The 21,458-nt window shown below is 61.8% G+C and overlaps 1 protein-coding gene across 4 annotated transcripts in view; it reads left to right on the top strand.

Annotated features, from left to right (window-relative positions):
- The window catches only part of ACOX3 (acyl-CoA oxidase 3, pristanoyl), a 41,970-nt gene extending 30,507 nt beyond the window's left edge, over positions 1-11,463 (top strand). For 2 of the 4 annotated variants that reach the window (XM_043573086.1, XM_043573090.1), the window contains 5 exons: positions 545-660; positions 4,894-5,068; positions 6,130-6,197; positions 8,299-8,442; positions 10,994-11,463. In XM_043573086.1, coding sequence (XP_043429021.1) covers positions 545-660; positions 4,894-5,068; positions 6,130-6,197; positions 8,299-8,442; positions 10,994-11,080 — 590 coding nt within the window. In that variant the 3' untranslated portion in view covers positions 11,081-11,463. The remainder of the gene's footprint in view (positions 1-544; positions 661-4,893; positions 5,069-6,129; positions 6,198-8,298; positions 8,443-10,993) is intronic. The other 2 variants (XM_043573087.1, XM_043573088.1) reach the window with 2 other exon arrangements.
- Positions 11,464-21,458: the final 9,995 nt, after the last annotated feature.

Here is a 21,458-nt window from a genome sequence, read left to right as displayed (position 1 = left end):
TCCCTCTTCCGGCCCCTCCCAGCAGGTGCCTGTCTGTCTATACTCTGTGGTGGCACCTCCTTTCTTGCCTAGAGCTCCTTGGGAGGAAGGCGCGTAGGCTGAGGCCCCGGGAGGGCCAGCGAGAAGCCCCCGCTCAGCTGCCCGCTAGTCCCAGGGAGACCAAGGGCCGTGCTGGCCAGTGAACGGACACCCCTTCCTCCCGCCACTCGCCCGCCATCTGCCGCGAAGCCGTCCTCTCGTCCGTGCAGATCCGTAGTGACGCTGAGGCGACGCGCCCTGTCTCGTCACCCAGAACCTGCCGCCATCCCAAAGTGGCTTTGTGGCCCCATGGCCTCAGTCGGAGCCAGAACGTGCCCTCCGGGTGCCTGTCCCAGCCTGGGGCCGTGCCCTCCCAGTGCCTCCGTGTCCGTGAACCGGGCCCGCCTCGCACTCTCGCCACAAAGATCACTGTGCACTGTGCACCCTCTGCCCCTCCCGCCCGCGTAAGTGCTCTGCACACGTGGGTGCTCTATCGTTTTTTTCCCTTCTGTGTCTTGTCTTGAAGTCCCGCTGGCGGCATACGAGTGGCTGGTCTGTTACCTGCTCCGAGAGAGTGTGCAGAAGGTAAACCAAGAGAAGAGATCAGGAAGCAGTGACTTTGAAGCAAGAAACAACAGTCAGGTATGCTTGTTCTTAAAATTGCTTTTTGAATTTGCTTTGGATTTCTGTGCTGCCCTGTCCCCGTAAGCTGAATGTCCTGCTGGTGGCCGGCCAGGCCCTCCTGCCCCTGTGCCCTCAGGTGCACGACCTGTCTGCACCCTAGTTTGCTGCAGGGACCTTGCTGGATTGTGGGTGTCGTGTTTAAAGTGCTCCGTGTCCTCGGGGCGCCTGGGTGGCTCAGTCGGTGGAGCGTCCCACTTCAGCTCAGGTCGTGATGTTGTGGTTTGTGGGTTCGAGCCCCGCGTCGGGCTCTGTGCTGCAGCTCGGAGCCTGAAGCCTGCTTCGGATTCTGTGTCTCCCTCTCTCTCTCTGCTCCTCCCCCGTTCATGCTCTGTCTCTCTCTCTCTCAAAAATAAACATTCAAAAAAAATTAACAAAACAAACAAAGTGCTCAGTGTCCAGAGCTGTCACTATTGGAGCTGGGACACTGGGCTCTGGGGCCAGGCACCAGCCCTGGTCCCTCCCACCCGACCAGCGACAGCTTGGTGACTCACGTGAGGTCCCACCGCCCCTGCACTTGGTTGCTCTCAGGTCATTACTGCTCTTCTCAAGGAGCCTTGGGTCCCAGGGTGGCTTTGGTTCTCGTGTTCGGTCAGGGCCAGCTCCTGGGTTCCGGAATCCACAGTATGGAGGCAGCCTGCTCTAACACGCCTCCTGGCATCAGGAGCTGGCCCGTCATGACCCAGGGTATTGTTGGGGAGGCCATGGATGAAGGAAACAAGAAGTCTCTAGAACTGATGGCGTCCCCTCTCCTTGGTCTCACTTCGTGAGGCTCTGCGTCGAGAACTCGGCGTCCTCATCCGTGCATCTGCAGATGCCCCCGCCCCCTCCCGTTACACTGGGACGGCGGCTTCCGCGCTCGGGTGGACGCGGCCAGAAGCAAAGCGGGTGGTGTCTCCCGGGACCTGCCGCACACACCTGCCCAGGTGTGGAGCTCAGGGAACAGGATGGCGTCTTGATTGGAAAGGCCTGGAAGAGTAGACCCAGGTCGGCCCCAGGGCCTCAAGGAAGCGAATTCAGCAGGTGGCTGCAGTTAGCAAACTGTAGCTCGTGTCACAATGACCAAAACTGGGGGGCAGGGAAAGGATCCTTCTGGAATGGCTGGGGCCACGGCAGGCTTAGTCCTTTGGACAGCGACGGCAGCACGTTCGTTAGCTTGTCCCGCGTCCCTCCGTTCTCTGCATGTCAGGCCGTCACTGTTGACATGGAACAGGTCCTCCATTTCTGGAGGGGAGGAGGGTACAAAAGGCACCTCCGTCCGGATGCCAGAGAGCTGCCCGGGGGTGGCCGTGGGTCTCCGTGCTGTCTCTCCGCCCCTGTGCCCGACACCCTGACGGCGGGCCCCGAGCAGGGGCGCAGCCGTTTTAGAAATATTTCACCCTTAGATCTTCATTGAAGGACCTTGTAGCAGCATTTCAGTGAGTGGCATGGCTGAAAAGGACGGAGAGGCCAGCTGGCCCAGCCTGGGTTCTGGGTCCAGCAGAGGTGGGGTGCCTGGGGAGAGCTGCTGAGCTGACCGGCCCTCAGAAGCTGGGGTGTAGCACGGGGAGCAGCCGTGAGGCCTGGAAGGGAGGTCATGGCCCAAGAGCAGTCTGCATTTTCCGCACCTGGTCTGGATCACGGAGCATTTTAAGAGCGAGCACTGGGTCGTTTCCGACAGCCAAGAGCTCTCACGGCCGGGGCTGGACGTTCACGTGTCCCAGAGAAGACGCCGTCTCTTCCCGTATCATGACTGGAGCAGCAGGACGGCGTGAGAAGAACGTGTCAGAGAACGCTGATGCAGCCTCGACGTGGGACCAGCCTTCTTAAGACAGGAAACCCAGAAGCTGTAGGAAAAAAAAAACTGTCAGATCAGACTATGTAAACTTTCACTATTTCTATAAACAGAAATCAGGAGACAGACCACAGACTGGGGAAGCACGCACAGCATGACCCACAGACAGCGTCCCCGTGAGGGAAAGGGCTCCCGGGCGGGGAACCAGCCGCTGGCCCGAGGCGGCAGGCACGACAGTTGCTTAACCTGAACCAGGGCCACACACGCCGAAGACCCACCGGTGGGTCACGGAGGGAGCGAACCTGCTGTGTCCTTGGGGGCAGACGCTGGCTGCTCTCGTGTCGTCCCAGCACGAGCTTGCCGGGACTCGGCGGGGGAGGCCGCCAGAGACCGCTGCTGTTCTGCTAACCCGCCACCTGCCCGCACACAGTGGGCTCTCGAATAGTTGCGTTTATTGCCTCTTTGAGCCGAGTAATCCCCTCCCGGGCTCAAAGTGAGAAAATGTGAACAGGTGGGCTGCAGAGACCCCCTCCCGGGGCCCCCCCGCCCCGCCCCGTCCAGAGCCGTCTGCCTCGCAAACGCAGGTGAGCTTTCCTACCCCGGCCACACACGGGCTCCTCGCATATTCTCGTCTCATGCCGGCCTCTCTGATGCGTAAGGAAATCGAGGCCAAGAGAAACGCCCCGGCTCAGCTGTGCCGACGTCCACACCGGGACAGTTAGGAGTTAGTTTTTTGCCGGAAGTATCCGTCGCTTGTTAACGTGCAGATATCCTCAGTGATCAGAGCACAGCAGAGATGAATACCTGGACCCCGATTGGTTTATACGTCGCGGGGGTGGGGGCTCGCGGGAGAGGGGAGCCCGGCACGGGGGACACTGCGGAGAGGGGACCGGGCTGGGGGCAGGGGCCACCCCTCCTGACTCTGCACGTGTGACCGGCCCTGCCTCTGAGTGCTCGCTGTCTGCAAACGGGGTCCCAGGTCCATTGCTGCGTAGTGACAGGTGACCCTCGGCCACATCGGGTCCGAGGTGTGCCTCGGCAGACTCCCAAAGGGGACGGTTAAACAGCACGGCGCTGGAGGGTCAGAAGACCGCTTGGGAGCTGAACAGCAGAGCTGTGGCCCCACCGTGTGTCCCCGGCTAGTGGAGGTTGGGGGAGCAGGGGCTCCATCCGGACCCGTCCAGAGGCAAGGGGCCCCCCACAGTGTGGACACGTGGGCAGACAGTTCTCGGTGGGACGGGGGCCTGTCCTGTGCTCTGTGTGCTGCTCAACAGCGCCCCCACCTCTACCCACGAAGATGTCAACACCACCCCGGAGTTTTGAGAACCGGAGATGTGTCTGAGGTGGCAGACGTCCCTGGGGGCAGACTTAAGCGAGCAGAGAGCCCCTGACGTTGAGTGCAGCAGTCCTCGGGGGGTCTGGGGCCGCAGCCCACGGAAGCAGACCTGCCCTCTGGCCCACCGAGTCTCAGAGGCCACAGGCCTCTCCCGCTGGGCCGCGCCTCCCTCACACAGGCGTCCTGCCTCCCCGGCCATCTGGACCTAGCACGTGCGGCCCTCACATCGTGGGCTCCACAGCCATCATTGGGCAGATTCTCAGGTGACGCGCGGGGTGGCCGACGACGCGCCCCCCCCCCCAGGCTGCCGTGCGAAGGCGCCACCTGCTGGTTCTAACAGGTCAGGTGATGCCAGTGCAGTTTTTCTGATTTAAACAAATCCGGTCAGATGATCGAGTGGAGATGGAGAAAGAAAAGCTGACGAGCAGAGCTAACAGTGACCGGCAGGTACTTCGGATGCCGGGTAAAAAAGGAGACACCGGGCCCAGAGGTCTGCAGTGACCGCCTGCTTTCACAGACCCAGCCAGTGTCAGCACCGCGCCCGCAGATGAGACCCGGCCCGGGGCGGCCCCATGCCTTGGCCGCCCGTCAGCCGTCCCCGAACTTGTGGACAGATGTGTGAGTGGGATGGAGAAGCGGTTTCCTCAGCAGCCCAGGAGAGGGGGCACAGCGTCACCCCGAGGGGCTGGCCCGGGTCACCCGGCGACTTCTCCGTGGCTCCGGGCGCGGAAGGGGACCCGCGGCGTGCCCTCGTGCCTCCTGGGGGCGCAGTTGTGGCTGTGTGCTCCAGACGGGGCCGCTGACGCCGGCTTTCCCGAGGCCTCGGAGAGCATAAACGCCAGCTTCGAGCTGGGCGTTCTAGCGTGCGGGCCTGTCCGCAGCGCTCCCGCGGGGGCGTTTCTCACGCCGTAACCCCTCCGTGCACCGCCTCACCTGCTGTCGTCGTCCCCGCGTCCGGACGTGCGCCGGAGCTCAGACCTTCGTCTGTGTTCTCGAGGGTTTCTTCCACCGGAAACCACTGTGACGGGAGCCCCGGCCGCCCGCTCACGGGGGTCGGTGGCCCCGGGCCGTGCTCTGTTTTAAGGTGTACCGCTGCCGTTCCCTGGCCCTGGTGTTCCTGGAGCTCACGGTGGTACGGAGGTTCCACGAGTACGTGCACCAGCCCAGCGTGCCGCCCCCGCTGCGGGCCGTGCTCCAGCGGCTCAGTGCTCTCTACGCCCTGTGGTCCCTGAACCAGCACATGGCCCTGCTCTACCGAGGTGAGGCCCTGCGGCCGCCCCTGAGCCCGCCTCCCCGCCCTGTCCCGCCCCGTCCCGCCCCGGAGTGCAGCCTGTTCTGTCCGGGAGGCTTTGCCTCCTCGTCCTGAGCGGTCCTCACAGGCTGCGTGAGCCTGTGGGCAGATGAGGAGCTCCAGCCCCGTGGCATCAGGACGATGTTGCCGACGTAGTTTCGCTTTCACTCAGGGTCCCTTTGAAGTCCACTTCCAGTTCAGAGAATATTCCAGAAGGCCCACGTTAGCCAGACAGGGAGTTGGTTACCCACCCCTCGAGTCCCATAGGTCCTACATAGACACAAGCCCAGGCTGCTGGGAGGCACCCTGAGGAACGCCCAGCCTGTGGACCCAGGAGGGCAGCCTGGAGGAGGTGGTGTGTGGGCTGATTCCCGGGAGACTGGTGAACATGGGGCAAGCCTGAGCTTCTCAACCTGTTTTCATTATTGTCCTTCCAAGGAGACACGTTAGACCTTTTTCCCCAGTCTCCCTCCGGACACGTTAATGCTGTGTCTGTAAGTGTCCTGTGCGTGCATCCGGCCTGGCGAGGAGTCAGCCTGTGTGCCCTACTCCCCTTGCCAAGAACCAGGTTCCCCCTCGGGGCTGGTGTTGCCCCTGGAGGCCACGAGAGCTCAGGCGAGGCTAGCAGAGGGGAGGGCGGTTCAAACAGAGGGTGCGGCAGGTGCAGGGCAGGAGACCGCGTGCTTTACGACACAACTCCCAGTGACGGGCAGTTTCCATCACAAAAGGCAAAGAAGAGATCCTGCAGCAAATGCTGTGCTCTCAAATGCACAGGCTGCATGCTTGGGCCCACTAGACGCCACCGCAAGCCGGCCACGGTGGTGGCCGCGGCCTCCAGGCGCATGCGCAGTGATGGGACAGGGACGTGGGAGCCCTGGCCCCGGCCAGCGTGTTCCTGGAAAAGGGCTGCGGCCGGCCGGGCCTGGGTGGCAGGGAGCCCTCCTGCGGCGGGGGCGGGGCGGGGCGCCTGGAGGGGCCCATGTGGCTGCAGGGCGCCCGTGCTCAGTGTGACCCGCCCTCTGCTTACAGGTGGCTACTTTTCTGGTGAGCAGGCGGGTAAAATGATCGAGAACGCCATCCTAGACCTGTGCGCCCAGGTGAGTCGCGATCACCCTCCTGTGATTCACCCGCATTCCAGGTAACCGCTGCCTGGTGACACACACACACGAGCGTGCGTGCGACTTTGGGCCAGAACGGGAAAATATGTTCGTGTCAGAAATGTTAGGCAAAGAGTGATTTTTGGGGAGCGTCTTAGAATCCGGACTCTGTAACACACTGTTTTACAGCTGCCTTAGTAATTCTCTTCTCGAGCCTTCCAAGGTACTCGGTGGCCAGCTTGAATTCATTTCATGGCTTATTTACTTATTTATTTAGGTACTTAGTGCACGGGAGCGAGTGGGGAAGGGGCAGGGAGAGGGAGAGAGAGGATCCCAAGCAGGTTCCGTGCTGTCAGCGCATCGCGGAGCCCGACCTGGGGCTCGATCCCGCGAACCATGAGCCCATGACCTGAACCGTAATCAGGAGTCGGACGCCTAACCGAGCCGCCCAGGTGCCTCGTTATTTTTTGTGTATTGTACTCTTTGACCTTTGTCATCCAGAAAGGTCAGGTGGGTCCAGCCCCCGCTTTATGTTCGTGTGGCACCGTGTCCAGTGGGAACGTCTACGGGGGTGGACGTGTCCTGGGGCCGTGCTGTCCCCTGTGATCACCACAGCCCCGTGGGCGGTTGGCAGGTGAAAGTGTGCCCGGTGTGGCTGAGGGTGTCTGTCCTTACTTTGAACCGATCTGCAGTTAAAGGGCCACACGCGCTGGTGCTGCCCTGTCGGGCCCCCGCAGGTAGCTGCGTCCTCTGTCTTCCTGACGTTGGGCAGTTAAGTCAAGGCCCTGCCAGCGTTTTATCAGACGTCTCAATGGCCGGGGACGGGCCACCTCATTTGGCCCCTCTCCGTGCTCGGAGCTGATGTAGTTCCAGATGACCCCTCTCCCCGGACCCCTCGTGAGTGTGGTCCCTCTGCCTCCTGGTTTCCGGATCAGCGTCTGTGGCTGCACCGCCCTGGCGTGTGGCCACGTTTACTGTTCCTCGAGCAAAACCAGCGACCACAGGGATTTCCTGTGTGGGCTCCGCGGGGGCCAGCTGCCGTTCACAAAGAGTGCGGCGGGTGTTCCTCTGCTCTCAAACAGCTGAGCCCCCCGAGCCCCCCGCCCGGTGACCGTGACCCCCGCAGGCCAGGTGGTCACGTGCACAGTGTGCAGCCGACGCCTCGTCTCCTTGCACCGCCTGGCAGGGCCAGGTCCCCATTCTCGCTCGGGGAGGCCCGGGTCAGGCAGGCGGAGGGGCGCCAGCCCCGTCCGGTGGTTCACGTGGGCATCGTGGGCGGGTGTGCGGCCTCGGCCAAGGTGTGCGGTGAGACAGAGACCCCACGCACGGCCCCGAGCCGGACCGTTTCCTTGTCTGGACGAGGGGGTCGCTCCGCGGACGGCTCCAGGCTTGTTCATCCGAGGCCCGAGGGGCAGAGGGCACGCAGCCGCGGGGCAGACGGGCGGGGGCGCTAAAGAGCAGCCTCTGAGCCCCGCGGGTGTTCTCCTTTCCCCTGCTTCGCGGACTCCGTTGTTCCGCGCTGGCCGCCTGCTTGCCTCCGTCGCAGAGGCTGCCCCACTCCAGGGCTCCGGTCAGTGCAGCCGGGACACTTCACGGTTATTTTGGGAAAAAAACGCTCCTGCATTTCAAGAAAGTTCTTGGGAGGCTCCTCACATAAGTTCCACGTGTCCCAGTGAAAGGTGACTCGCAGGAGGGGAGAGTCATAAAAGCGCTGTGCACCGGCAGCCTCCGTGGGACAGCCTTCCCGGGCCCCCATAAACACCTTCCCCGTCACATTTTTTCCGGACATACTTTTCCTCTGCTGCGGCGGCAGCCGCCCAGATGGGTCAGGATTCGGACACAAATCTCGGAGGACGGCTGCCAGTTAGCGAGCCTGCAGGACGCTTTTATGAGGGGCCCCTACCTTACTGAAAAGCAGTTAACACGCTGGAAGTCTTGAGTGATTAGCAACGTGGTGAAAATATTCAGACGCGCCCCCGGGGGATCCGTAGTCCAGGCCAACGAAAAGATAATGCGTTACTGGCCGAGCCGCGCGTGCGCCTGCTGCGGTCGGCGTTGCTAGCGGGTCGTGGCAACCGGCGGCCCGGGCTCTGTTTCTTAGGGGTCGCCATGGAGATTTGCAGGGGTTGCCAGGCATACGGACTTTGTTTCCCAACAGCTGAAAGACGACGCCGTTGCCCTGGTGGACGTGATCGCCCCTCCCGACTTTATCCTGGACTCACCGATTGGCAGAGCCGACGGCGAGGTGAGCGCAGCTGTCCCCCTGCGGCCCGGCGGGAACCGCCGTGTGTCCGAGCGCGAGCGGGGGCTGCTCCGGGGGCTGGCGGTGGCTGTGGCAGAGCCCGAGATGCTGACGTGGGCCCGGAGCGCCCTGGCGCCTTCTGGGGACTTGACACGCTCGGGCGGCGGTGGAGGGAGCGGCCGGGAGATGTCTGGGGTGACTTGGCCATCCTGCCCCCCCAGCCCGCCCTCCCCTGAGATGGGGGCGGCGGCACCACCTTCGTCGGCCCGGGGCACCGGGTCAGCACCGGCCCTCGTCCGGCCCTCGCGCTCACACCCCCGGGGGCCTGTTGCCGTGCTGGCTCCTGACCCCTTCTGGCCACCGGCGCTCACCCCTCGTTCCTTCACTTCCCGGCAGCCCCCCCTCGGCTCCCCGATCTGTCCTGTCGCGCCATGCTGCAGGATGATTTCTTAAAGTGATCTCGTCGGGCTGCTCTTGTTGAGCCCTCATACCGGAAACTGCAGGCACGGCCCTTCCCACACCCCCCGCCTGGCGGCCTGACCTCCGCCTGGTTCTCCGAGGTCATTTTATGCCGTGCTCCTCCGGCCCTCTGGACTCCAGCCTCACCATCCCTCTCTGTGGTGGTGTGTGAGCTTTCCCACCCCAGGGCCTTTGTACCTGCTGTTCCTGGACCACTTCCATTCATTGGGTCCAAGCAGAATGCCCCCTCTCAGGTCTTCTCTGGCTCCAACCAAAGTGCCCCCCCCAGGCGTGTGCCCCCACCTTGTCCTGCCCTGTGATCCTTGTGCTCGGTACTGAGCCAGCTCATAATCCTGTGTGCTGGCTGATGCTCACGGATCTGTTCAGCACCTCCCAGCACCGCGCTATCAACAGGCGGCCCCGTGTTTGCCCCTGTGTTACCGCGGGGACGTTTCAGTGTGTTAAAGTCACTTGCCTGAGGTCTTGCGACTGTGAGCAGTGGAACAGGACTGACTCCCGCCTGACCCCCGACCCCCAAGACCATGTGTTTTCTGTGGGGACACGTGCCGCCGACCCAGGCTCTGTTTCGATGGAAATCGGACAAAAGGGGACAGCACCCCTGCACGTGTGGTCAGGGGAACGCTGGAGTCAGTACTTTGCAAGATCACATCCGGGAAAGGGGCACGGCCCAGGCCACACGTGGGGTTGGGATGGTGCACCGGGCCCCGGGGTGGGCAGGACAGAAGTCCCCCGTTGACTCAGGCTGGCAGGGGGACAGTGGCCCCCGCGGAGGCCTGCCGTCCTCGCGCTGCAGGGTTGGGCGTCTGGCCCCCTCCCACGCGGTGCATGTCGCACGCCCATCGTGCCGGGGAGAAACCCACCCTCCGGAGAAGCCAGGTGGCCTGCCCACAGCTGCCCCGCCAGGGGCAACGGAGCCAGGGTTTGGGGACAGATCTACCGTTTGGAGAGGAGGCAGGAGGCCGAAATGGGTCCCCGGTGTGGCCAGGGCCCCCTCAGGCGCACGGAGGAGGACGTGCCGACAAGGCCACGGGAGAGGGCTGGCCCGGGCCCATGGGGGGCGCGTGAGGAGGAGACACGGCAGGGGCGGTGGCGTCATGGAGCGCGGGGACGTGGCCGCCCCCAGGGCCGCGAGCACAGGGGGGCGTTGGCGCTCGCAGAAGGCACCAGTGCCGCTGCCCCACTCGAGCCCGTGCGGCTGCCCTGCAGAGGCAGCCAGGCTGACGGGCAGGAGAGCGACCGGTGCCCGGGGGCACGTCCCGCGGTGTGGGGACTCCACGGCGGGAACCAGAGCCGGCGCGAGGCTCGCCTGTAGGGGTGGTTTCTGTGGCGCACACCGTAGCCAGGTGCTGCCACGTGAGACGTTCGTCTTGAGTGAACGAACACAGCCGCCAGGGGTTATTAGAGACAATCGTTAAGCGAAGCCCGAAGCTCCAAGCGGCCACGGAGCCCGTCACCAGGCGAGCCCGAGTGTGTGTGTCTGGGAGGGGGCAGAGCACAGTGTCGGAGGCAAATTGCAGGCGCTTCTCCAAAGTAAAATCTGTCGATCCCAGCCAGGCACAGCGTAGGCCCCTTCCTTGTCTCCGCGGGCTGGAGGTCGGCCTGGGGGCCCGGTTTGGGGTGGGCGAAGGACCAGCCACCAGCTCCCGCGACGCTCACGGCCTTTCGTCCGGGATGGCGGCCGCTCTCCTTGTCCCGCGGGGCTGCCCAGCGGGAGGCCGTTCGTTGAGTGTGGAGGTCCCGGAGGAGGCGGCAAGCCGGACAGAGGGGGACAGCGCGTGCCGGGCACCCGCCCCGCCGGCAGCCGCGTGGGGACAGGGCACGTCAGGGCCGAAGGCTAGCGCACGCTTGCAGAGTCCGGGCAGGAGGCGTGAGGAGCCGTCCTCGTAAACGCGTTCTACCCTTTGCTTTCGGTTAGAGACAAAGATTTGCGTGAATTAGATCCCCTTAAAGTTTTCTAAAAGGTGACAGAACGTCCTGTGTTTTCAGCAAAAGCTAACGAGGGGGTTTGCGTCTGCCCCCTCGGCCACCGTCAGGAACCTTGTGTATCGTTCACGCGTGTGCTCCTTGCTCGCAGCTCTATAAAAAACCTCTGGACCGCCGTCCTTCAGGAGAGCCAAGTGCTGGAGCGGGCATCGTGGTGGGCGGAGTTTTCTGCCAGTAAGACCCATGTGGAAAGTCTGAAGTCGAGGCTGTAGGCGCACCGGCACGCTCAGCTGAGTCTGAGTGAGCTCATCCAGCTGATGAGGACATTGACCTCAAATGCTGGTTCCGGAAGATACTGGAAATGGCTGCCGCCTTCTGAAGGCTCGTCTGATGGTCCTGTGCCCGTCCCGTCTCCCGACCTCACCGGGAGGGCTCAGCCCCGGAGCGTGGGCCGGACGAGGCCGCCAGCCGCTCATTATTAGAGGTTCTCCGGCCGGGTGACCTTTTGCATTCTGATTGTTCTACAAAGCTCTGCCTCACTGAACGCTTAATGATGCCAGCGTGATGCTTTTTGTTAACTAATGTGACTTTATCAGGTAATTAAATTGTATTTTAATCATACCCGGATGACGTAGTGTGAGATGTTTAAGGAGAAGAAAATCTATTTCATGACTTCCTTATGCGAACATAGAAGTTTCCATCAAGGAAGTGTTTCCAAAGAAAAAAGACGCGTGACACCGGTCTGGTCAGTTTCAAGTCCTGACCCGCCGGCCGCGTGCACGTTGCTGTCTAGCGGTCTGCTGCTCAGGGTGGGGGGGGGGGGTCCCTTGCACAGTCAGCCAGCGGCTCGGAGCTCCCCACGCCGCGCGTGAGTGCGAGCCTCTTCCGGCGGGGGCCAGGTCAGAGGTTGCCAGACACCCACCCGGTCACTTTGTGTCCCAGCTCCAGGTGACGGGCTTGGGGGCCCTTCTCCGTTTCGGGGGTCTGCCCCTTGGCCCGAGCGCAGCAGGCGCACATGACCCAGGCGCCCGTGGAGCAAAGGTGGTACCAAGCGGAGGAGGACGGAGTCTTATCTTCCCAAACAGCCCAGCGTGGCCCTGAGCTCTGTTTCCGGCTTCGGAAACCCCCTGGGTGGTGACCCTGACTTCTCAAGCCTCAGCCGCCATGCCTAGAAAAGCGGGACCCCACCCCCACTCCCCGAGCCCCCAGGGCAGCCAGGAGCACATCAGTGGGTAACAGGGGCGGCTTCCGATGAGCACTTACTGCGTGCAGGGACTTTGCTGTCCCCACCTCCTTGGACCCTCAGACGACCGTGTGAGGGGAGTCGTGTTACCGTGCCCGCTGACCCCCAAATGCCTAAATCACCGCCATGGGCCAAACAGCCAGGAAGTGCGGGGCTGGCCCGGGCACGAGGTCCCCTGCGTGGCCGTCCCAACATCGTTGGCCCAGCACGGGGCTGGCACGGAGCAGGCGCTCACTAGAATCGGTGTCCTGGTTTTAAGCAGGAAACAATGCAATGCCACCGGAATTTAATATGCCTCCCGGCGGGCGGGGGGTGGTTTTTGCCAGCAGCCCCAAAGGGGTCGTCCGGGTCGAGGGTGCTGCGTCTAAGGGCACCACACATTGGCTCTTGGTGTCACACGTGCAGCTTCTCTGAGGATTTGCTGTCACGTCCATCCATCAGGAATGTCTTTGTCCCTGAAGCACGGCAGCTGGCACGTCATACAGACTGGAAATCCGGCCGTGCGGCCGACACGTGGCCCTTGGGCACTGGGAACCGTCAAAGAAAACAGCTCCACTCTCAGAGATAACCCCTGGCCGTGTGTTCATTTACTCTGGGGCCAGAGGGCGAAGGATTCGGTCCCTCGTGGTCCTGATTGGCCGGATCGGGCCCCGCCACTCCGAGGCACGAACGTGGACGGACTTGTGCCCACCGCTTGGGGCCTGGTGGGTGTTTCATCCCTGGGGCGCCCCATTCCCGGGGCCCCCCTCTGTGTCTGTGCACTCGCCCGTGTGCGTGTGGTTCCCCTAACAGAAACGGGGTCATCCTCTTGCCGCACTCCCTTTCCCGCTTAAAGCCACACCTCGGGCATTCCCCTATCCAGCAGCACGAAGGTTCAAGTCCACAAGCCTCCTGAGGGACGCGGACGTTAGGGTTTCTGCCCCGAGCAGCTCCGTGCACGGGTCCGCCCCCGGAGGCCGGCTCGCCGGGACCAGCGCCTTGAGGGTGGGGTTTGTGGGTCCCAGATGGTGGCGCCAGGGCGGACAAACATAGGGTGAGAGCCAGGCGGGGCCAGATCGCCTGGGCGGATCCCCGTGTGTCCCTGGTGAAACCGCACGCACCAGAGTCTGCCAGTTCTGCGGTTTGTCGGCATTGAAATGGGCTGATGCAGAAGCAGACACAGGCCTGGCCCGCACGCGGCACCTGGGGTGCGGGGTGTCTCTGTGTTACCACACTGCTCCCTCGCCCCTCCCCGCAGTGTCCTCCTGGTTCCAGTCTGAGAGGTAAGGAGCCCTGACACCTCCTGGGCAGGTGCACCCTTCTCTGCCCCCCACTGAGGCTGCACGGGTCTTTTCATCCATTTAGAGACTGTTTCTATGTGTTCTGTGATGACTGTCCCTTCTTGGTTTTTTTGCCTAACGGAGCCTTTCGATTTTACGATATTTTGTTGATTTTAAACATACTTTTTACATATTAAGGACAATAAGCCTGAACATATACGTATGGTCTATATGACTCTTCCTTATTTATCATCTGCCTTTTAATTAATTTTTTTCTTTTTGCTTTAACGTGATGTTTAAAATAAAATTTGAAATCTTATATACATAAAACTAAGAATCTTTTCTGCCCCGGCCTTTGAGGTCATGCATGGAAAGTTCTCTCCCACACCAAGATTCTTGCTATTTTCATTTATTTTTCTCAGTGTGCATCACAGTATTTAACTGACCAGGAAGTCACTTGGAGGTACGGTGTGAGGTAGGGATCCAGGCTAGCTGGCCCCTTGCATGGACCAATCAGAACGGCCACCTGCATCAAAGGCCAGAATCGTGGATGTTCGAGGGCCTATTTCTGCCTTTTTCTAGTTTATTGCCTTTTCTGACGTCAGCTCCTCCCGTTTCCGTTATTGTGGCTTTCGTACTTTTCAGTATCCTTTGGAGCAGGTAAAGCCGTGTTGCTCATCTTTTGAAAAACATTTCTTAAGTATGCACATTTTAATTCTGGTATCGTTTTGTCCTTGCGAGCTCTCCCTTCCCCAGATTAATGAACCATTCTTTGGAATTCGGGGGTTTTGTTTAATTTATAGATCACTATCAGGAGAATTTATATCTATATGGCGAGTAGTCTTCCCAGCTAAGACCATTTTTTCAGGTTTTTTTTTTCAACGTTTTTTATTTATTTTTGGGACAGAGAGAGACAGAACATGAACAGGGGAGGGGCAGAGAGAGAGGGAGACACAGAATCGGAAACAGGCTCCAGGCTCCGAGCCGTCAGCCCAGAGCTCGACGCGGGGCTCGAACTCACGGACCGGGAGATCGTGACCTGAGCTGAAGTCGGACGCTTAACCGACTGCGCCACCCAGGCGCCCCTATTTTTTCAGGTTTTTAATAAAAGGCTGTCTTGTTTTGGTATGTTTACTTTGTAACGGGTCCCTTTCAAAAAACCTTAATTATAATAGTCTTTCACTGATTCTCTTCGGTTTTCTCTGTATGTCATTGGCAAATACCGATGGTTTGGCCATTACCTTTCCAAAACTTTCACCGGGCATTTAACCTTCCTGGCTAGCATCTGCCGGCCCTGCCGGAACAGTTTACTTACAGGGGATGGTGGCACCCTTTGTCTGGTCTCAGACGTTCAGGAAATGCCTTCAGCGGTTTGCGTTGGTGCGATGCTGGGGGTGGGGGGGCGAGGGGGATGTATGGCAAAGACAGACAAAGGCAGAAGACCACGCGAAGGACCTCTCTTTGCACACAGGTGTGTGCTCGTGGCCGGATGTCGGACTCCCCGAGGACAACGGCTGCAGAGTGGGGTCCTCTCTCAGACGAGGAGCCGGGCCCCTGCGGCTACGTGGGGCCGGTGGGTGGATACAAATGGAAACCACACCAGCATGAAGAAGAACCCGCCAAGCCCCATCATCGTTTGTGAGAGCCCATTAACATCCTGGGATTGAGGTCTTCCTTGTGGCCACCACGGTGGCTGTTGGGCCCTCTGTTACCGTGGGACGTGTCATTGATGTTTGGTGACTGTCACTTTTGATGTGCTTCTCATAGCCCGGCCTAAGTCTAGTCACCTTTACCCCGGTCTTTTTTATCCCGCCGGGACCACCCCTCCCACAAAGTCAGCATGCACCCAGCACCCAGCACCCAGCCGCACCTGGCACCACGCCAAGGGCAACGGGCGTGCGTCCCGTCCCCAAGCCTCCCTTCCGCGAGACTTGGCGCACGCAGCCGTTTGGACATTGCCCACGCTCCATGCGGACTGTGTCCCGCCAGATGGTGGGCCCTGTCAGAAGACACAGGAGGCCACACGGCTTCAGGCAACGGCCTCCAGGCACAGGAGCAGCTCAAGGCAGGCCACCCGGGCCGACAGACCCCACGCAGGGAGCCCCGGCGTCAGACCGGCCCCCTGGTCACCTGCAGAACAGCCCTGCCGGGTGGCTCCTGACTATGAGGTCCACTCTCCATGGGGGGCAGGAAGACATCCTCAGTCTCTGGATCGGGGACTCCTGGCCACGTGGTGCAGCCCAGCGAGCCCACGCAGCCCCTGCTTCGCCTTCGCATTCTCCCCACGGCCGCCTGCCGTCATCGAAACTTCTATGCGGGGACTCTTCTCGGCTGTGGGCACTGATCCTGAGTCCAGGAGGTCAGGGAGGCCCTGTGAGAACCCAGGGGTCCTGCCGGCTGCCGGGAAAACTCTCCTGCCCCGTTTCCCTTCAAGCGCAAGGACGGACCTCAGCTGGTTCCTGTCGCGCCAGGCTGCCCAGCGGCCCGGGGAGGTGGCCCAGCTCTGAGAGCCCCAGAGGCAGGCAGTCCTGGCCCCGTGAAATGGTGTGTGAGCACAGTCACTCCCTTTACGTGCTCGCGCATAGAGCTAGGTTCGCCAGTCTCTCGGGGAGGGGCCCACGTTGTGCTGAACTGTTTGCTTTGCAAGAGGAAACCTGAGTGTGCGCCTACAAAGGCCGGAGGCTTGGGGCGTGAAAACAGGACGCGAGAACAGTCCCTGGGTGCGTGTCCCAAGTGCCCGAATTCAGTTCGCAAACAGTTCTGACATCTCTCGAGATCTTCCCCGTGAGCAAGGCTTGCAGAAACAAAGTCAGTTTTCGGGACTGTTTTCTCAGGTCATTGTCCTCAAACGCCCGATGTTCCTTCTGGCAGCCCGGAGAGGCTGGTGGCAGCTCCTGGAGAGGACCAGCTTTGGAGGTGGGTCCAGGTTCAAGGCCTGTGTGGTCACTGGGTGTGGAGGCTGGGGCACACTGCTTCCCGTTCCTGAGGGTGTTTGCTCCTTTATAAGTCATAGTCCCGAGCATGTGGAAGGCCTACAGCTCACTGACCAGGACCCTTGTGACCGGGCACTGTGGCCAGTGGTGATGTGCGGAGTCTGAGGACCCCCACCTCTGTTATGGGCCTGGATTCTGGGGAGAACGGGGTAGCCAGTGACCCTGGGGACGGGAAGAGCCGTCCCATGGCCTTTACAAAGATGCCAAGATGGGGAATGACCCTGTGTGGTCCCACCAGCTGCCCACATGCGCCCAGAGGCCAGCTCTGCTCTTGGCCTCCAGCCCTCCCACCTCAAAAGAGGGTGTTTTCCAGGAACCAGGGTGGCCACAGCAGGAACTTCCCGTGGATCCTGGACCTGCACAGAGGGCCACCCCTTGGGCGCGCCCTGGTTACGTGGTCTTTGTCTCCGTATGGGCACCCCCAACACCCGGTCATCAAGGGCCAGGGGCCTGGTGGGCAGTTCGCTCCATCCCTGGGTGCTGCTTGGCTGCCCACGTGACTTTGCAGCCCCAGGATAGCCGCTGGGCACCGCGCCTGAGCCTGGCGCCCTCGGTGTCCTTCCTCGGGGCTTCTGTGTGGATGCGAGTGTAGTGCTTCCCACTTCACGTGACAGCTACTGCGGCCCACTACTTTCCGTGCCCAGCTGGCCCCCTTTTCCCAAAAGGGATTACGTGACATTCCTCCTCCTCCGTGTCATAGCCCAGAATTCCCTGGAAAACACTGACCGGCTTGTGGTCAGTCTTCCCACCAGCCTGGAAGCTCATTGAAGTCAGGGATTGGATTGGATCTGAATCCTCCATTGCCTTCAGCGCCCAGCACAAGACCACTCATGGGAAGTGTTTGGCAGGCACTGAAGGGAGGCATGGACGGATGGATGGGTGGAGAGATGGGTGAGTGGGTGGGTGGGTGGGTGAGTAGAAAGATCGATAGAAGGGTGGATGGATGGGTGAATGTTGGGTGGCGGGGTGGGTGGGTGGATGGATGGATGGATGGGCGTGTGGATGGGGGGTGGGTGGGTGGACAGATGAATCAATGAGTTAAATGAAGAAGATGGATGAGTAAATAAATGAATGAAATGAATCAATGAATGAATGAATGAATGAATTGGGTGGGTCTAGATACTGCACAGGGAAGGAGGACCATTTTGGCCCCAAGTTCCTTAGCGATGGGCATATACAGCTATGGTCTCATCACTCTACCAAGTGGGGCGACTCCCCCCTCCCCATAGGAGACACGGGCTTTCCTGTCACTAGCCTGGGTTTGTGCTGTTGCTTCGGCCCCCACGCTGACCCCTCCCCACCCCTGCCACCTTTCCAGCCCCAATGCTGGCTGCAGCTCCTGGTTAGCCGCCCCTGGGTGGGGCTGCCTCCCTCTGGACCAGGGAGGGGGTTCTTGTTGAGCCCCTCACGGGGCCCCGCCCATGAGGTGCCGGGTGGAGGAAGGGGTGAGCAGAGGGGTGGACGCGTCCTTCACCCCAAGGACGGACGGAGTCCCATCTCCAGCAGGCATACCCCGTGGACAGCCTCAAAACTGATGCTGGAGCCCTAGGACCAGACAGAGCTCAAGAGCCGGTGAAAACCCCGTTTTTCATCTTGCAACGTCACTGCAGTTGAAATTCTTTAAAAATCATCCCAAGGAGAGAAGCGCGAGCCGCAGCTCTCCTCCAGTCCCACGGAGTGAACAAATGTTGTTTCCAGAGATGCTCGCTTGCCAGTTGCAGTAACTGAAGCCTTTGAGGCAGGCGGGTCTATTCCCGTGGAGAATATCACGTGGATGACAGGACGCGGGATGGCGGTTTGTGAGCACGAACTCCAGAACTGCCCAAGGAGGCTCCGGTCGCACATGCTCAGCCCGTCACTCCGCGCAGGGTGCAGGCCCTCCGTGGGGACCCGTGCAGGAGGGGGCTGGCTGCCGGGCAGGGCGAGTGGAGGAGGGGAGCTCCGCAAGAAGGACTCTGAAGTCCCGGGTCTTGTGGCCACGGTGCTTCCGATCTCGGCTTTTACGCCCTCCTTCCCCGAAGTAACGGCCACCCAAGCAAGGTGTCATGGCCGAACCGTGTCCCCGCAAACCCATATGCGAAGCCCTCACCCCCAGCATCTCAGAACGTGACCGTGTTTGGAGACGGGGACTTTTATCACAGGGGTGATAATGAGGTCACGTGGGTGAGTCCTGATCCAGTGCAACAAATGTCCTTGTAAGGAGAGTAGGACACAGACATGCAGAGGGCCGGCCATGTGAGGACACGGGGAGTGATGGCCGTCAACACGCCAGGCAGAGAGGCCTCTGGGGAACCAGCCTGGATCTCAGACTCCCAGCCTCCAGAAGCGTGAGGAGAGAAGTTTGGATCTCCACCCATTTCCGAGAAGGAAACTGAGGCAGCGAGTGGCGTGGCGGCTGGCCCAGGGTCCCTCTGACAGTGGGGCGCGTGCACGCGGGGTGTGTGGATTTCAATTTCGGGTTCTGCTGCCCGGAGGGAAATAAGGGGACACGTGTGTCCAGGGAATTCACAGGGCAGGTGGACACTGGGCCACACGGATGTTCACGGGGAGGCGGCGGGAGACGTGTGCGTGACGCTGGCTGGGGAATCAGTGTCCACTTGGGGCCCGCCACACAGCCAGCGTCAGAGCGAGGACGTGGGCCCTGAGGGTGGGCAGCGGCCCACAGGCGGGAGCTGGGTGCAAACCCAACCCCCCCTCCTCCACAGCGCAGGCCCCCAGCAGTTTACCGTCCACGTGTCACCTGATTCGAGAGGTGGGGGGTCACCCCCATTCTCCAGATGAGGAGGTTGATACCGGGACGGCCTCAGTGACCAGCCTGCGGTCACCTCGGGGAGGGCTCCCTCGGGCGAGGGGCTACTCCAGAGGAGGCTCCGGGACCGCTGTGTGCGAAAAAGAGCAAAGGGAGACTTTCTGCCCTGTGGTCTGTCTGGGTGTTCTGTCTGTGGTAAGCTCTTCCTTCTAGAAGGTTCCTTCCCTCCACCCTCTCCTCAGGCCCTTCCAGCCACACTGGCATACCAGGGGGTCACAGGACACAAGTTGGTGGTTCTTTCTGGAGCGTTTGGGGGTGGGCAGGGAGTGGTAAAGATTTAGGAAAGACTGTTACGGAATAGAAAGCCCGAGGAGTTTGGGATGGTCCGTCCTCACTGGACCGTGAGAAGGTGGGTGTCCAGTCGGCCCCTCCCCCCGGTGCACTCACTCACCTGCCGTCAGGTGAGCCCCTGGGGGTGCAAGGAGCCGGGTTTGCAGCCAGGCAGACCCAACCTCCCAGAGAAGGCAGGTGGTACAGGGCACTCGGGGACAGGAGGCCGCAGAACCCTCACCTCTGTGCCCCTCCTACTTCCTGTCTGCGGCCACGGTGATGGTGACGGTGACGGCGATGATGACAGCTCTGCGGACGGTGCCCGCCCCCATCCTAGGGTACCCCACCCCTGCCTGGCTGGCCTTCGGCGGGCCCAGGCGGCCGAGACCTCGCTTCGCGCAGAAAGCTGTGACAGCAGCCCAGCCAGGGGGACACACGGTCCTTTGTGGGGACAGGAGGGAAGCAGGCATGGGCGTCCTGCCCAGCTGCTGGCATCAGACGGGCGTCTGGGCTGTGTTTGCTCCCTGTCTTCCCGCAGCCAGGCTGAAGTGCCCCTTCCACCGGCTGCCGGGGAGCGACCATGTCCTTTCCCTGGTGTGCTCCAGGACCAGGACCACAGTGGTTTCGACAGACCCCGGCCTCCGACCAGGTACCGCACTTCCCCAAGCCCCCCTGAACACTCCGGGGGCAGGGGGGTGCCGGGGCCACCAGCACCATGGGTGCCTGGGCCTTCCAGCCCCTCCCACCTCCACCAGCCCCTCCCACCTCCATCCGGTCCCTCCCCCAACTTCCATTCCGCCGCCCCACCTCCACCCAACCCCTCCCATCTCCTCCAGGCCCTCCCACCTCCACCAGCCCCTCCCACCTTCACCCAACCCCTCCCACCTCCACCAGCCCCTCCCACATCCATCCGGTCCTTCCCATCTCCACAAGCCCCTCCCACCTCCACCCAGCCCCTCCCACCTCTATCCAGTCCCTCTCATCTCCACAAGCCCCTCCCACCTCCACCCAACACCTCCCACCTCCAGCCCCTCCCTCCTCCACCAGCCCCTCCCCCCTCCACCCAGCCCCTCCCATCTCCACCAGCCCCTCCCTCCTCCACCAGCCCCTCCCACCTCCATCCAGTCCCTCCCCCATTCCATCCCCCACCCCACCTCCGCCCAACCCCTCCTACCTCCACAAGCCCCTCCCACCTCCATCCAATCCCTCCCATCTCCACCCAGCCCCTCCCACCTCCACGCCCCTGCCCCACTTCCATCCTCCTCCCTGCCGCCATCCATCCAGCCCATCCCACCTTCATCCCCCTCCCTTACTTCCATCCTCTTCCCCCACCTCCACCGAGCCCCTCCCACCTCCACCCAGCCCCACCCCCTCCTCCACCCAGCCCTTCTCACATCCACCAGCCCCTCCCCCTCATCCACCAGCCCCTCCCCCGCCTCCACCCAGCCCCTCCCACATCCACCAGCCCCACCCCCCCATCTCTCCTGCTCCCGCTGGACATCCACCCGCCCCTCCCACACTCACCCGGCACCCCCACACTCAGCAAGGATGACTATGTCTTGGCTCCTGCCAGATGTCCGGGTGTGTCCTTCCTGCCTCCCTGCTCCGTCCAGCTGCTCTAGGTTCTTACTGAGCGCGTCTGTCCCAGCTGCACACCTCCCCTCTGTTCGGAGCCCATCCTTCCGGCCCAGTCTCCCCAGGTGTGTCCAACACAAACCCGAGCCCAGCCCCAGCCCGGAGTTTTCGCGGGGGTCCCACTGCCCTCGGGCAGGAGCCTGGACTCCCAGCCTGCCTCCCGCTGCTGCCTGCAGCCCCTCCTCACGCCGCTGGGCCTTGGCACGGCTGCTCCCTCGCCTGGAACGCCCTTCCTGCCGCCCCCGAGAACTTCCCCCCGGGCGTCCTGGACCTCCTGGGAAGCCACTGCCTCTCGCTGTGCCCGCCAAGCGCCTGTCGCCGTGCTGGGCACATGCTAGGTGCTCAGTAAACACGGGCGGAGTTCCAGACGGCTGCGGCTGGCTCAGGCCCCTGGTGAAGGAAGCCCC

The sequence above is a fragment of the Prionailurus bengalensis genome, chromosome B1 (genome assembly GCF_016509475.1).
Source record: "Prionailurus bengalensis isolate Pbe53 chromosome B1, Fcat_Pben_1.1_paternal_pri, whole genome shotgun sequence".
NCBI classification, from domain to species: Eukaryota; Metazoa; Chordata; class Mammalia; order Carnivora; family Felidae; genus Prionailurus; species Prionailurus bengalensis.
The sequence above is the reverse complement of the archived record's forward strand: the minus strand, read 5'-3'. Positions and strand labels throughout refer to the sequence as shown.